This window comes from Purpureocillium lilacinum (genome assembly GCF_023168085.1).
Source record: "Purpureocillium lilacinum CBS 284.36 DNA, scaffold_6, whole genome shotgun sequence".
NCBI classification, from domain to species: Eukaryota; Fungi; Ascomycota; class Sordariomycetes; order Hypocreales; family Ophiocordycipitaceae; genus Purpureocillium; species Purpureocillium lilacinum.
Window position 1 is genome coordinate 1,830,023 of NW_027072116.1, and position 15,707 is coordinate 1,845,729.

At 59.9% G+C, this 15,707-nt stretch overlaps 5 protein-coding genes across 5 annotated transcripts; 3 read left to right on the plus strand and 2 right to left on the minus strand.

Annotated features, from left to right (window-relative positions):
• Nucleotides 1–85: 85 nt before the first annotated feature.
• Nucleotides 86–3,146, minus strand: PLICBS_008466 (uncharacterized protein; the record flags this gene model as incomplete). Its single annotated transcript, XM_018324011.2, has 2 exons — nucleotides 86–666; nucleotides 716–3,146. 2 exons carry the CDS (start codon nucleotides 3,144–3,146, stop codon nucleotides 86–88), a joined length of 3,012 nt encoding a protein of 1,003 aa, XP_018177190.2.
• Nucleotides 3,147–6,887: 3,741 nt separating this feature from the next.
• Nucleotides 6,888–8,030, plus strand: PLICBS_008467 (uncharacterized protein; the record flags this gene model as incomplete). The annotated part of the gene is made up of 3 exons (XM_018324010.2): nucleotides 6,888–7,032; nucleotides 7,096–7,277; nucleotides 7,329–8,030. The coding sequence occupies 3 exons, from the start codon at nucleotides 6,888–6,890 to the stop codon at nucleotides 8,028–8,030; spliced, it is 1,029 nt and encodes a 342-aa protein (XP_018177189.2).
• A 137-nt stretch (nucleotides 8,031–8,167) lies between these two features.
• Nucleotides 8,168–9,258, minus strand: PLICBS_008468 (uncharacterized protein; the record flags this gene model as incomplete). The annotated part of the gene is made up of 3 exons (XM_018324009.2): nucleotides 8,168–8,877; nucleotides 8,935–9,064; nucleotides 9,151–9,258. 3 exons carry the CDS (start codon nucleotides 9,256–9,258, stop codon nucleotides 8,168–8,170), a joined length of 948 nt encoding a protein of 315 aa, XP_018177188.1.
• Nucleotides 9,259–10,494: 1,236 nt separating this feature from the next.
• On the plus strand, nucleotides 10,495–12,474 carry PLICBS_008469 (uncharacterized protein; the record flags this gene model as incomplete). Its single annotated transcript, XM_018324008.1, has 2 exons — nucleotides 10,495–11,490; nucleotides 11,548–12,474. The coding sequence occupies 2 exons, from the start codon at nucleotides 10,495–10,497 to the stop codon at nucleotides 12,472–12,474; spliced, it is 1,923 nt and encodes a 640-aa protein (XP_018177187.1).
• A 589-nt stretch (nucleotides 12,475–13,063) lies between these two features.
• Nucleotides 13,064–15,608, plus strand: PLICBS_008470 (NADH dehydrogenase (ubiquinone) 78K chain precursor, 5-prime end; the record flags this gene model as incomplete). Its single annotated transcript, XM_018324007.2, has 6 exons — nucleotides 13,064–13,178; nucleotides 13,241–13,264; nucleotides 13,320–13,371; nucleotides 13,455–13,469; nucleotides 13,529–15,433; nucleotides 15,491–15,608. The coding sequence occupies 6 exons, from the start codon at nucleotides 13,064–13,066 to the stop codon at nucleotides 15,606–15,608; spliced, it is 2,229 nt and encodes a 742-aa protein (XP_018177186.1).
• Nucleotides 15,609–15,707: the final 99 nt, after the last annotated feature.

Here is a 15,707-nt window from a genome sequence, read left to right on the forward strand (position 1 = left end):
CTAAAGGTGGGGGGAAGCCGTGCCCGAGTCGGCCGGCCTCCCCCATCGTCGTGAAGGTTAATTTGTTTAGTCCAGTGGGCGAGGCTCACATTGTGAGCTCATCAAACTGGGAGACGAGATCGCGGATGGTCCATCTCCAGACCTCGCGGTCTCGGAGACCGCGCCCAACCCATTTCTCGCACTTCTTGCGCCATCGATCTTCCTCTTCGCGCTGGCGCCGAACGAACTCCGGGCCAACATCAAACTCCTCACCCACGAGCCAATCGTCTTTGATGTCAGTCGCTCGGCCGTCTCCTTTGTCGTCAGCTGCAGACTTGTCCTCGAGATCGGGGATGTCTTTGAAAACGTCCTCATCGTCGTCTAGGGCATTGAACCCATCCATGGTATCGCCCGCCTCCGATTTGGCGCTACCTTGTGCACCAAGCTTCAGCCAGCACATGTGCTCTGGATCAAACACCATGCCGCCCACGACCTGGACGCCCTTTGTCGCACTGATGTTCGTGATCAAGGCAGGACGGGGTGTCGCAACCTCCTTTTCTCTGACCATATGCTGGGGAACAGAGACGGTGGACGGGGTCGAGGCTGGAGCGTTGTCAAAGGCATTCAAAGCGTTCTCATTGCCCTCCCAGCGGTAGGTCTCGGCGTTGTAAAACATTCCATTCACGACTGCGAATCATTAGTATTGGCTCAAACATTGCTGGCAGAAGATGCCTACCCTTTGACTCTTTACCCGAGTTGAGGTTTGCGATGAGATGGGGTTTGAGTTGCTGAGGTGGTTTGGAACGCTTCTTGGAACGAACAGTCGGCTGGGGCAGAAGGGACTGAAGTCCCACGTTGCCTCGAGTCGCCAGCTGTGCTTCTCTCTGAGCAGTCACAGGGGCAAGGGGACCGCTGCTGGGGACACGCTGTGCCCGCGCCGTCTCGCGCGCAATTCGGCTGGCGGCAGTATCGCGTGCAAATCGAGGCGTCTGAGTTGGCTTGGCGGTAAACGGAGTCGGGGGAGCTGGGGTGCATGTCCTGTCAGGGAGGATGTTCTGGAAACCCCTGGGTCTCGCAGCTGGCTTGGCAGTGCCCACAATGGGCTGCTTCAGATACCGTGTTTCGGCTTCTCGGGAGGTAGGGAGGTCGTCAAAGCCGTCCAGCTCATGCCCGTCGCCAAAGTGCTTCTTGTTCTTGGGCTTGCTCAGCCGCTCCCAGGTGTCAGCAGCCACGCGATAGCGCTGAGGGCTGGGCGACCGTGCTCCAGATCTCGAGAACGAGCGGGAGAACGGCCGAATGTCGATAGCATTGTCGGAATCGTGGCGACGGAACTGCCGCAGCGTCTTAGACGCGACATGCTGAGACTGAGACTGCGACGCCCCAGCGGGAAGGAAGGGGAGATGAGTCCGTCTGGATTGAGTGCCGGGGCTATCCGTCATGCCAGCTCGCTGGCGTTCGACGGGCGTCTTAGGCCGAAGCGACGACTGCGGTCTATTTGTGTCGGTCCTCGAGGGCGGCCGCTCAAACGTGCGCGCAGTCGACGGTTTGGCGGGAGTGTTCAAAGCACGCACGGCAGGGAGAGACCGCTTTTGCTTAAGAAGCTGCGCGCTGGTAGTGGAGGGCTCGTTACGAAGCGACGAGAAAGATGACCTCGCGCCAACCTCTCGGCGCTGGGGGGTCAGAGGAGGAAATGCACGACCGGGAGATGTCGTAGTGGGCGTTGGAAGACTCGTGACCGATGATTGCGAAGCATGTCCCATCCTCGACTGCGAGCGTCGGCCTCTATGGGCAAATGTCGAACCACCGCTCTCATAAACGGGCTCAAGCTGAGTGGAGTGCGCCCTCTCGTGGCTCAGGCGGGGAATTCGAGTTTGGGTACTAGGTTTGTTGGTGAAGGTCAAAGAAATGGCCGTCTTGGGACGAGCCGGGCTGGCGGGGGCCGACTCTTTGATCTTGATGTTGCGATGAAGAGTAAGCTTTCCCGAGTCGAAAACCTTGCCATCCGCGATGTCGAGGCCATCAAAAAAGTCCTGACGGTCCGCCTCCGCTGGCGCGGTCTTTTTGGGAGACGGCTCAGGCTCCTCGGGAATCCGCTCTGGAGACTTGCTTTTCTTTCGGTGCTGCAGCCTCTCTCGGAAATTGACAGGTCCAGGAGGAAGAACAAGGCCATCAAAGGTTTCATCCTCACTCTCAGCCGTGATGGAGCTCGAGACGCTCGGGCTCAATGCAGACGCCGAGGAACTTCTGTTGGACCGCCCGTCTCGCCGGGTCCCGCCGTACCTGGTGCCGAGACTACCCTCTCCCCAATCCAAATCTTCACCTCCAGAAGGCGTCTTGGGAATGTCTTTCCTAGTCGACAGTCTCAACTTTCCGTCCGAAGGCAGCTCAAAGTCGTTCTCAAAGTCATCGTCCGTGTCCTTCATTTTGCCAGCACTGGCAGACTTGCTCGGTGTTGGCGGTGTGACAAGGGAAACGGGCTCTGGGCCTGCACGGCTCTTGGACACCTTGATCGTGTCGCAGCCATCACCAAAAAAGTCGTCGTCGTCAGTGTCCTTGAACTTGTCTAGGTTGAGAGCTGCCGACAAGGCACTTGTGGTTGACTGTGTCGAGCTTCTGCGGTCAAATTGGCCTGCAGTGATGCCAGGCAGCGTTTTGAGCTTCGTGGGGCTCGTTTGCACCGAACCCGCGCTGACTTGCCTAAGCGACTCTGGAAATTCGGATTCGTCCTTTGGTTTGATCTTCAGTCCCTGGGACGACTCTGGCAATTCCAGATCGTTTTCCCAGTCCTCCTGGATAATTTTCTTAATCTTCCTTCCGCCCAGTCGTTTGATGGTGCCGCCCATGAGTGCCGACGAGGGAATGTTCTTGGGAAGTGGGATGCCGGCATGCTCTGCAGCAGCAATGGCGTCGAGGGTGGTGGCTTCGTCGTCATCGGGAAGATGGAGCTGCTTTTCTTCGCCAAACCAGGACTCCAAATCGGAGCGGAGTGAGACGTGTGACGAGTTGGAGTCACGGCGACGCGAAGGGCCTTGGTTTGTGCTTGTCGTGGTGGTGACGGAGCCTCGAAAGGAAAGCTCGTCGCCGTCGACCAAGAAATCGTCGTCATCATCCCAGTTCTCGATCTCGTCCGCCACTGGCAGGCGTGGTTTCAGTCGTAGGGTGTCCATGATGTCGTGTATCAGTGGTTGTGGTGCCGCGTGCCGCGAGTAGTTACGGAGCAGCCCTCCAAGTTGAGGCTGCTTGCATGTGCGACCGAGGAGCACGAGCACGAAGGTCAATTAGGCGGACTCATAATCGCCAGATGAGCCAGTGAAGTGCTTTCCCGTCCCGAGCAGCTGGTGCGAGAGTGTGAGCGACGCTCTATGACGTTTCGAATGGCCAGATGTCGAGGTTTTCCGAGGCGAGGTCGTGTGTCGGATGTCGCTGGCTGGATTCGGTCGCCGTGTTTCGAGCGTTGCGACGTGAATGGTGTCAAAGGCGGGGGGGTGGTGGGAGTGCGCCCCCAGGCACGGACAGGCGACGAGGCCGTGCAGAGCAAACGAGGCCGAGGCTTGTCGACGGAAGCCGGCTCGCGTACTGAGGGCGATGCTTGCGCAACGCAGGATGCAAGATGTCGAGGTGCGAGGTTGATGATGCAGGCCCGAAGTCAGGCCAGATCGGAGCAGACTGGCTGGTGCTGGTGGTTGTGGGAAAAGACGAAAGGCTGGGGGCGAGCCTCAGAAACGGTGCGGTGCTCGTGGTGGCTGGCACAGTGGGAGGCGTTGGGCCAGCTGGAGTTCAGGTGCAACGGCGCTGGCTGGCCAGTCGAGTCTGGGTCGCAACAGTGGGGCGCACGCTAAGAACGCGCCTGGAAGGCCCCTAAAAAAAAGACGAGGTGCGGAGCGATCGCTGCGCCGGCTGGGGTCAGGTTCAGGTTCCAGGTTGATGCCTCAGGGCCTGAGTCGCCTGAGGGATTGTGCCTGAGCCCACGGGTCAGGCCGCCAATGGAGAGCGGGCGCCAGGGACTGGTTGACTGGGACTGGGTCCTCTCCCCGCGATTCAGCGCTACCCGCGTGCGGACTAGTGTCGCTGCCGCCCTTTCGCGTTTTCAATGCACGAGACCGATGCGCACCTGCAGCCTGCAGCTCATCGGCGGGGACGGTGGAAGCAAGCGGGAGGGCGGGAGGGCGGGAGTGGGCGGCGAGGCACTGTGTGCCGAGTCGTAGTGGCCAGGTGAGAATGGGCTCGGGAGAGAGGCGTGAGGCGATGCAATGAGCCAGTCGGCGTCGGCAACGGCCACAGCAACGGCAACCACGCCACCACCCAATTTCGTTTGCGTATGTACTCGCGCGGGAGTATGTACAGGATTGGATCGAGCGGCAAAAATTGAGAGAGGCAGGTCGTCGTGTGTCTGTCCCGTCCAGGCCCAGGCGGCGGCGGCGCGCGCGACTCGAGGAGCGAGCGGGCCCTCTTGAAATACAAGCCCCTCCCGCTGTCAAAAAAGAAGTGAGGATTTAGGGGTCCTCGCTCGGTTGCCCGGATGACTCGAAATTACCGTCATTTCTCTGCGAAATCAAAAGCGGCCCACCGCTAATATATCGAAACGGCCTCCGTGACGCACTGAGACGCAAGCCGTCCCGGCGGCCCGGACCCGCCCATGGGTTGTTCGGTTGTCTCGTCCGCGCGCTCTCTGCCTTTTGCAGTCACGGCCTCGGTCGATTTTAGCTCGCGGCCGCCACGCCGCCTGCCGGAATACGACGACGAGGCGTTGGGGACGCGAGATTGCCCTGGGACGTGCGCTTGGCTCTTGTCTCGTTGACCGAGCAATATATATGTCACGGTCCCCGCCTGGTCCGTGGCGCCGAGGAATCAGCCAGCCAGCCGGCCGGCCGGACCACGCTCTCGGGCTTCAGGGTCCTTGCGCGCGTCACTCCTTGCCGTGAAAGAGGCAGCTGACGACGGACTGCTACGGAGGCTCGGTGTGTAAGTATATGTGTGTACGGAGTATGCATATGTCAACATGTCTCTGCCCGCCGCCGCCGCCCGCCCGCCACCGCCTCCGTACCCGTCCTGCCAACCCGGATCGTGTGCGACTCGCTGCCGCTCATTCAGCAACGTCCAAATAGTTTCCGGTGACGGGCGACCCGCCCATGGCCTGCCTTGCCCGCCCGCCTCACGAAGCCGGTTGTCGCATCAACAGGGTCTCGCCACTGTGGGCTCGATACCCTCTGTGCTCCGTAACTTTCCCAAGACCCCAGAGAAATAGGGGTCGCTGCGGAGCTGCTTTGTGCAAAGGACTCGGCGTACTACTTACTACTAAGCCTGCCCGACCCGGACGTTACCTCTGGCCCCGTCTCGTCGTCCACCTGCCCTCGAAACGGCGGTCGGAACGCTTCTCGCGGGCCACCTTCCCCTTTGCCAAGGGTCCGGCGTTGCCTCTCCAGCGGCTGGGTCGGTGTAGCCAACGTTGAAGCCCCGGGCCTTGGTCCAAGTGCCACGGATGGGTGACCTGTCGATTGCGATTGCAACCGCGCCCAGAACTCGCGATCGACGACACGACGGCCTTGAAAAGTAAAACCGGCGTTGCCCCGTATTATATCGAACGAGCATGATGCGAATGCGCCTTGATAGAGGGCACACCAAGACGGGAAGGACACGTAATGGAGCACAGTGCGCCTCGGCCAGCTTCCAGCTCCCACGCCAACCGGCCCGAGGGTTTGCCTGAGGACGGAAAGAGAGCTGGATCTGGATCGAGCAAAAAGCGCAAGCCGGCAGGCAAAACAAAACAACAACACAAAAAGCACGGGCGGGACGGCTCATCAGGAGCCAGATCGACTGGGTTTTCTTGATGCACCGAGACGGTCACAAATTTGGGGTGAGGTCGGTGGTTGCACTTTTCGGCGCAGTCGAGGGTAAAAGCGGCGCTGCCCTATGATGCTTTTGGCACCGCCCAGAAGCCCAGGTCGCGTGCGTCTCCAACGCGAGCTTGACGCGCCCCATCTGGCCCATAGGAGCAGCGAGAAGAAGCCTCGTTTATGCATGGTGTGCTGGTGCCCCAGTACTGGGAACCACGAGAACTTTACAGGATCTTGGACAATGGCAACGAGGGTAAAGAAGCCTGATTCATGTCTGAGAGGCCGGCCACAGACACACGTGGTTCGACGCGAGTGCATTCCGGTCGCCCCAGACACCGGCGGAGCCCTGGAGACCTTCTGTGGAGTCGGCTCGGGCTCCTGCGCCAGCGCCGACCGCCACTGATGAGCACCCGCCGTTGTGGGTGAGCGCGCTGGGGCTTCCATGGCTTGGGTAACGATTCAGCCACTGCACACTCAACGCGCTCATGCACTGTCCTGCGCTGCTGGCCGCCCGCCTCAAGCTCGTGCGGGGCTGGGGTGTGGCTTGCGCAGGTACCGCCCGCTCGTGCCTTGCCCGTCTCGTGGCGCGGACATACCCTCGAGGCCTGAGGCGTCCACGTCCCTTCGCCCCGTCAAATGACGTGAAGGTGCCTGGACAGCGGGGAGCTACAGTGGGCTTCGCCGCTGTGCTGCCTTGGCTGCTCAAGCTCAAGCTCAGCTCGGTTCAGCTTAAATAAAGAAGCATCACCAAGCCGCCTGCCGCTCGCACAAAAAAGCAAACATCCTTGGCTCAGGCCGCCTCAAGTTTCATTCTTCTCTCTTTTCTCGACTGCTTCTTTTTTGGGACCCTGTCGTCGTGTTACCGTGTCACCGTGTAACCGTGTTCGGACGCTCCTTGACGTCACGCTTGCCTCGCCCAGCAGCGCCATCGCCAGTCTCTCCGTGCATACCCTGCGCTCGGGCCCGGAACGAGCCGCTACACCTGTTGGACGGAGCGGTCGTTCATTTTGTCCCTCGTCATTGTTGCGAGCGTTACGGCTTTGTTGACAGAACCGATATACTCAAGACGGTAACATGGCGCCCAACACCAGGGTCGTCAAGTTCCCCCGCAGTGACGATGAGTCTACGTCCGTCCTCGTCCAAGTCACATCCTCCGGCCGCAAGGCATTGGACCTCAAACTCGTTGCCACCGAAGGAGAGGCGCCATATGTGTGCACTTGTTAGCCCCCCATATCTCTGAACAAGATCGTCAGGCACGGCAAGGACTGACTGGCCGGCATAGTGAAACATGACCGGGTATCATCACTTCGGGTCAAGAACTGCCCCGTGTCAGAAAAGGAATGGGAGCAGATCCTCGAGTCAATTTTCGAGCAGGAGCTCGTTGCGGACATTCAGGCGACTGCCACAGTCTCAACTGATTCGTCCATCTCAGTGACGGTGCGCAAGCAGGTGCAAGGAATAACGGTAGGGTCTCCTGCCATCATCGGCTGGGAGCAAAGCGTCTAACTGAAGCAGCAACGATTGGGCGCCATCACACTCAACTGCGATCAGAAAGAGGGCATCGAGCTCTTCCAGTGGTGCGAAGTATCTCTCGACGCGCTAGCCCAGGCCAAGCGCGAAGCAGCTTCCAGCATAGCCAAAGCCCGCGAACTGGAGGCTGCAGTCACGGAGTTGCAGTCCCAACTCGACGAGCTAGTAGAGTCCAAGCAGGAGGACGAGACGTCCTTGCTTCAGAAGTTCCGGGACTTGCTCAACGAGAAAAAGGTCAAGATCCGGGAGCAGCAAAAGGTCATTGCCTCTTCGTCCTTCAACGGAGGGCAGCCATCCTCGCAGTCACCACAAGAAGACGAACAGCCTGCCCGACGTGCGGCCCAATCGCGCCCTGCGAAGCGGAAAACGCGGGCATCCAACAACGCAGAAGATGCGGATGGAGACGAGGATGTAGACATGGTCAAGGAGGAGGCGGAGGACACAGACCCCGGCGAAACGAGTGAGGGCACAGCATCTACAGCCAGTGTCAACGATGAGGACGAGGCTGAGCCAAAAGCTGCCCGGAACGCTGCTGGCAGGCAAGACAGCAAGCGACAGCGGACATCTCCCGAGAAGAAGGCGCAAGAAGCTCCGCCAGCAACACGCCGCTTGCCATTCGCCAATAGGAAGGCAAAGGCACCGGCGCCCGCGGCTGCGGGTGACACCGACTCAGACGACGAGCTGTGATCAATGGCATATGTTCGAAAAATAACCGCGCACTTGAATAGTGGAAGCACATAACGTCTCAGTACTCAGCGCTACTTGTGGAAGTGTGATATTCAGGTCTCTGCCTGCTTGGCCGCAATGGGCATCTGGCTAGCCATCTACCGCCTGTCATCCGGACCGAAACGGTCTTTCCAAAAGGAACGATAGTGCTTTTGCTGGCCCAGCTCAGCAATGTCGGAAACTTCCTTGGGTGTCAGCTTGATCAGCGGAAGCTTCTTCAGGTAGCGCTCCAAACGCTCCTTCTTGGAGCTGGTGGTGAGCACCACCATGCCCTGGTCGATACACCACCTCAGCCCAATCTCCGACTCTGAGACACCGTACTTGTCCGCGAGCTGCTTCCACAGCGCGTTGACCGGCCCGTCGGTGGCCGACGTGAGCGGTGTGAGCGGTCCGTACGCCGCGACGGCAATGTTGTTCTTCCTCAGGAAAGGAACGAGGTCTCCGTGCTGGAGGTACGGGTGGAACTCGATCTGGTTGATGGCGGGCGGGACCTTGGCCGTCTTCAGGAGAGACTCGACGTGCTCTTGCAGGAAGTTGGAGACGCCAATGGACCTGGCCCTGCCGGACGCCTTGAGAGCCTCAACCTCGGCCCAGCGCTGCTGGAGCTCCTGCTCCGTGTCTGCGAACCAGGGGCCGTGAAGCAGATAGAGGTCTACGTAGTCAAGGCCGAGCTTCTTGAGGGAGAGGTTGAACGCCTCCTCGACATTCTTCTTGTCCTTGGCATTGATCTTGGTGGTGACGAAGAGCTGCTCGCGGGGCACCTTGGACGCCTTGATGGCAGCACCAAGCTCCTCCTCGTTTGCGTATGCTAGGATTCACTGTTAACGCCGGACCAACAACATGGGATGGCGCTGCGGGAGCGCACCTTCGGCGCCGTCCAGGTGGCGGTAGCCGAGCTCAATGGCCTCCTTGGTGACGTCGACGATGGACTGGTCTAGCGGGGCAGAGGCAGCGTCGCCCCATTTGCCCCTCTTCGTCCCGAGACCGTACCCAACCTGCCGCGAAGACAGTGGTTAGACGGGGCTGTCATTGCAAAAGGACAAAAATAATGCGGCGATGGCGTCATCGCTGTGTTACTCACCAGGGGAATCTCGTTGCCGTCGTTGAGCTTCAGCGTCGGCAGGAAAGGGCCCTGCTTGGGCGCCGTGCCCGAGGCATCGGGTTGGAACGAGGAGCCGATAGAGTTCATGTTGTCGCCGAACCTCGAGGACTCCTGGCAAGTTGTGTGCTTTGGGGGGAGCAAGAAGGTCGGTTGTCCGGCTCCGTGGGGGTTGGCTACTAATGTAGTAGTCGTGTAGTCTGTAACACACCCGGTTTTGCGGAGCTCATTGCCGGTGCCCCGTCAACGATTCCATCAGTCATGGAGCGAATGTCGTTGCTTGGACGGGACCTGCCATTTTACCCCGCCAGGCTCGCGACTAACACGGAGACTGGGCCCCGGTTGGCGGAGGGCGCACTTCTTCCTCGCTAGGTACGGCGAAATCGGCGGGCTCGCTTGCACTGTGGGAGGTACGAGCTGGCTTGTTGTTTCGTTACTACGAGGGGTCCTTGAAGGTGGCTGATGTTTTATCCAGTGTATACGGTCGTAAGCTATGCTTTGGAGTTTACACATTCGGCACACCAGCGTGAACGAAGTCGAGGCATGCACATCACAAGTTCCTCGCACTGAGGACTTGGACATGACCAACGGCCTGCATCGGGGCAGGGGGCAGTTCATTACCGGCAAAGAAACAGGATACAAGTCACAGCTTTTGCAAGATCCAGAGCAAACAAGGAATTGCTCGCAGAGACGATGCTGGAAGACTGGCGATGCCATCAGTTCGGAAGAGTAAGCCAGCTACCCGGTATCTCGGGGTGTGGGGGAAGCGGGAGCTCGGAATGCGGAAAACACACACACACCCGGGATGTCCATCATCTTCAGCCTCCAAATAAAGCGAAGAATAATTTGGCGACAGTCTCTGCTCTTTGGCAAGTTCGGCCTCGATGCCTTGCCCCTCGTCTACGATACGAAAAAGAGCTTAATCACCAAGCTCGGGTGCAACTTGGTGACGCCTCTCAAGCCGAGGGGCATTTGTAGCGCGGGTTGCGCCTATACCCGCCGCAATGCCGCAATGCCGCAGTGTGGGGGCCCCGGAGTGGGTGTCACTTCCCGAGCCACAGCCGTTGGTGATGTCAATCCGCGCCCCGAAGACCCATCGAATCTACATCGTCACTTTGTCATCATTGCCACCAGCCTATCGCAACCGCATATTGTCAGATAATGTCCTCGGTGCGACGATGAGACCGATGAGACTCTTCGCATCTGCTCAATAAACTGCGCTCGACTTTAGTCCCGCTCCAACGCCGATAACATCTGCCGTTGATGCTCTCCCGAGCCGCTGTACCCGGACTGACCCGACGGCTCTGTCTCCGAACCACAGCTGCCATGGCCACGGCGCGGCAGTCGAGCAGCAACTCCGCGGCGCAGGATGCCGGGTCGTCGCTCGAGGACTTGCCCAAGTCCTGGACTTTTACGCAGTCGCTCCCGCCTGACGCGTTGTTTCCGACGCCGGCCGACTCCCACAAGACGCCCCGCGAGCAGATCGGCCCGCGACAGGTCCGCAACGCCCTCTTTACGTGGGTGCGCCCCGAGGAGCAGAAGGACCCTGAGCTGCTAGCCGTAAGTCCCGCGGCCCTGCGCGACCTGGGCATCAAGGAGAGCGAAGCCAAGACCGAGGACTTCCGCCAGTTCGTTGCCGGTAACAAGCTGTACGGATGGGACGAGGAGAAGCTGGAAGGCGGCTACCCGTGGGCGCAGTGCTACGGAGGCTTTCAGTTTGGACAGTTTGCTGGCCAGCTCGGTGACGGGCGGGCCATTTCGCTGTTTGAGACGACGAACCCGGCGTCCGGCACGCGCTACGAGCTGCAGCTCAAGGGTGCCGGCCTGACGCCTTACTCGCGCTTCGCCGACGGCAAAGCCGTTTTGCGATCGAGCATCCGCGAATTTGTCGTCTCCGAAGCCCTGAATGCGCTGAAGATCCCCACGACCCGGGCCTTGTCGCTCACGCTGCTGCCGCACTCCAAGGTGAGGCGCGAGACCATCGAGCCGGGAGCCATCGTCCTGCGTTTCGCGCAGTCGTGGCTGCGACTGGGAAACTTTGACATTCTGCGTGCGCGGGGAGACAGGAACCTAATCAGGAAGCTCGCCACGTACATCGCCGAAGATGTCTTTGGGGGGTGGGAAACTCTCCCCGGTCGGCTTGCCAACCCCGACAAGCCAGACCAGTCGCCGGCGCCAAATCGTGGTCTTGGGGCAAAGGACATTGAGGGACCGGATGAGACGGCCGAGAACAGATTCACGAGGTTGTACCGCGAGATTGTGAGGAGGAACGCTCGCACGGTTGCTGCATGGCAGGCATATGGCTTTATGAATGGCGTCTTGGTATGACACCTCACCACACCCTCCTCGCGCCGGTGACGCAGCTGACCTTATTGGCAGAATACGGACAACACGTCCATTTACGGCTTGTCGATAGACTTTGGACCGTTTGCGTTCATGGATACCTTTGATCGCTCCTACACGCCCAACCACGACGACCACATGTTGAGATACAGTTACAGCAACCAGGTCACCATCATCTGGTGGAATCTTGTCCGCTTCGGAGAGGCGATTGGCGAACTCATGGGCGCCGGAGCCAAGGTAGACGACGAGACATTCGTCTCTGAAGGTGTCAAGGAGGGCCAAGAGGAGGACATTGTTTCCCGGGCGGAGAAGCTCATTATGCAGACCGGCGAGGAGTACAAGGCTACCGCCCTTGCGGAGTACCAGCGGCTCATGACTGCTCGCCTGGGCCTTCGGGAGGCCCAGAAGTCGGACTATGACGAGCTCATCAGCACCATTTTCACAATTATGGAGACGCTCGAGTTGGACTTCAGCCACTTCTTCCGCCGCTTGAGCGGCCTCAAGCTGGAGGACCTCTCTACCCCGGAGGCCCGGAAGGAGAAGGCCTCCGTCTTCTTCCATCAAGAGGGCCCGCCGAAGACGGTCACCGAGAATGAGGCCCGAGATCAGCTCGCCACTTGGCTGGACAAGTGGCGGTCAAGAATCATCGCCGACTGGCAGGACGGGGAGGGAAGCGTGTCCTCGGCTAGAGACCAGGAGCGCATCCAAGCCATGAAGCAGGTCAACCCCAACTTTGTCCCTCGCGGCTGGATCCTGGACGAGGTCATCCGACGCGTCGAGAAGGACGGCGAAAGGGATGTCCTGGATCGCGTCATGCACATGGCGCTCAACCCATTCGAAGAGGCGTGGGACGGGAAGTCCTTCGATGGTGCTACGTGGAAGGGCGACGCCGAGGAGGAGCAACGATGGGTCGGCGAGGTGCCCAGGACGGAACGGGCCCTCCAGTGTAGCTGCAGCTCATAGCGCAAGACGTGCCCGGCAACTTTAAATATAGACCCGATCGACGAGAGAACCTGCACGCGGCCTTCACATCCCGTGATCCTTCCACCAAGGCCCGCGTCTCGCGAGCATCACAAACATGTCCTTCAATGCGGTATGTAACGACCGGCGGTAAGAGGCAGCGGTCACGGAGCGATTACTCTCCCATGCTTCCATAAACGGCGTAATAGATCTCAATCTGGGGCACAAGATAGAGGAAGACTCGACTGAAGCACCATGTCTGCGAGGCAGACACGCGGCTCAAGCTCACCTACAATAAAGTGTGCCCGTGGTACAATTATGGTGAGAAGGAGAAAAAAGAGCAGCTAAGCTGCCCGCAAAATTTCTGGCGAGGTTATGGTCGGGGCTCCACGCAGGCTGTGGCGGCCTCAGGCACACACGTCGGAGCCGGCCAGCCAATCAGGGCCGGGGTATAGTACCTAGTAATCCGTGTTTGGCGCACTTCCCATCCACCCGAAGGAGACCAGTTCTTGTCGAGGCGTCAACCACTGAGCCTTTATCTCGCCGCAGCGCGCTGCATCGTCCATCTCCTTCTCTCCGTCAAGGCGACACGATGCTTCGACAGTCTCTGGCACGTTCGGCTTGGCGGACCGGCCGGCGGGTCGCAAACGTCTCCCGGACCTTTGCGACCACGCCCCAGCGCCAGGCGGAGGTCGAATTGACAGTTGGTAAGCGAGACCGCGAGACGAGGGAGCCATTGAGCTGCGGACGTGGGCTGACACCTTGCTAGATGGAAAGAAGGTCTCGATTGAAGGTATGTCGCGGCGGTTGGAGAGCTGCTGTCGACGTTGTTGCTGACCCCGAGCCAGCTGGCTCTGCCCTGATCCAGGCCTGCGAAAAGGCTGGAGTGACCATCCCAAGGTATGTGCTGGCTCCCCGCAGTCGCCCTCTCAGACCTGAAGTTCGTCGTCGGTGCCAATTGCAGTTGCTAACGCCGCCCGCAGATATTGCTACCATGAGTACGATCCCGCTCGCCTCCCCGTTGTCCCGCCGAACCGAAATTTAACAAAGCCCGCAGGAAGCTCATGATCGCCGGCAACTGCCGTATGTGCCTGGTAGAGGTGGAAAAGGCCCCGAAGCCCGTGGCCTCTTGCGCCTGGCCTGTGCAGCCCGGCATGGTTGTCAAGACGAACTCGCCGCTCACCCACAAGGCTCGCGAGGGTGTCATGGAATTCCTCCTCGCCAACCACCCGCTCGACTGCCCCATCTGCGACCAGGGTGGCGAGTGCGACCTCCAGGACCAGTCCATGCGATACGGTGCCGACCGCGGCCGATTCCACGAGATTGGCGGCAAGCGTGCCGTCGAGGACAAGAACATCGGGCCCCTGATCAAGACCTCGATGAACCGATGCATTCACTGCACTCGATGCGTCCGATTCGCCAACGACATCGCTGGAGCGCCCGAGCTCGGCTCCACTGGCCGTGGCAACGACCTGCAGATTGGTACTTACCTTGAGAAGAACCTCGACTCAGAGATGTCTGGCAACGTGATTGACCTTTGCCCCGTTGGTGCGCTGACGTCGAAGCCCTACGCTTTCCGCGCCCGCCCCTGGGAGCTGAAGCACACCGAGTCCATTGACGTCCTCGACGGCCTCGGCTCCAACATCCGTGTCGACTCTCGCGGCCTCGAGGTCATGCGCGTTCTTCCCCGTCTGAACGATGATGTCAACGAGGAGTGGATCAACGACAAGACCCGCTTCGCCTGCGACGGCCTCAAGACCCAGCGCCTGACCATGCCCCTGGTTCGACGAGAGGGCAAGTTCGAGCCGGCCGACTGGGAGGAGGCCCTCACCGAGGTTGCCCGCGCCTGGGAGCAGAAGAAGCCCCAGGGCAACGAGTTCAAGATCATCTCTGGTGCCCTGACCGAGGTCGAGTCCCTGGTTGTCGCCAAGGACATGGCCAACAAGCTGGGCTCCGACAACCTCGCCCTGGATACTCCTACCGGCAGCCAGCCCATCGCCCACGGTATCGATGTGCGGTCCAACTACGCCTTCAACTCCCGAATCTGGGGCATCGAGGAGGCTGACTGCATTCTCCTCGTTGGCACCAACCCCCGCCACGAGGCCGCCGTTCTGAACGCCCGCATCCGGAAACAATGGCTCCGCTCCGATCTCGAGATTGGCGTTGTCGGCGAGACCTGGGAGTCTACCTTTGAGTTTGAGCACCTCGGCGCCGACCACGCCGCGCTCAAGAAGGCCCTCGCTGGTCCTTTCGGCAAGAAGCTACAGGCTGCCAAGCGGCCCATGATCGTCGTCGGCTCCGGTGTCACCGACCACGCCGACGCCAAGGCCTTCTACGAGACCGTTGGTGCCTTTGTTGAGAAGAACTCTGCCAACTTCATGACCGAGGAGTGGGACGGCTACAACGTGCTTCAGAGGGAAGCGTCCCGAGCGGGCGCCTTCGAGGTTGGCTTCACGACGCCTTCCGCTGCTGTTGCGGAGACGAAGCCCAAGTTCGTGTGGCTGCTCGGCGCCGACGAGTTCAACGAGGCCGATATTCCCAAGGATGCCTTTGTCGTGTACCAGGGCCACCACGGTGACCGTGGCGCGCAGATTGCCGACATCATCCTGCCTGGTGCCGCCTACACTGAGAAGGCTGGCACGTACGTCAACACCGAGGGCCGAGTCCAGATGACCCGCGCGGCCACCTCTCTGCCCGGCGCGGCGCGAACCGACTGGAAGATCCTGCGGGCCGCCAGTGAGTTCCTAGGTGCTCCTCTGCCGTACGACGATGTTGCTGCTGTGCGGGACCGCATGGTGGATATTAGCCCGGCGCTGGCTGCCTACGACGTCGTTGAGCCCGTTGCCCTGCGGCAACTGGGCAAGGTCCAGCTCGTGGACCAGAACAAGGGATCCAAGGCCAGCGGATCGCCGCTGAAGAAGGTTGTCGACAACTTTTATTTCACAGACGTCATCTCTCGGAGGTATGTTTTGTCTATTGAGTCGCTTCATGTGTTCTAGAACTAACTCATAATGTCCAGCTCACCAACCATGGCCCGGTGCTCCGCAGCCAAGGCTACGGGCGACCCGAGGACAAACTTCATGGCACCGGGTATGGAGGAGGACAAGCCCATGGGCCAGATCGCGTACGGGGTATAAGACGTGCGGCTGTACCAAAATAGAAAGATTTCCCTTGCGTCGTCATGTTGGTGGAGGTGGTGTCTGAATCGGCTTTGTACATATAGGACGTCGGACTAG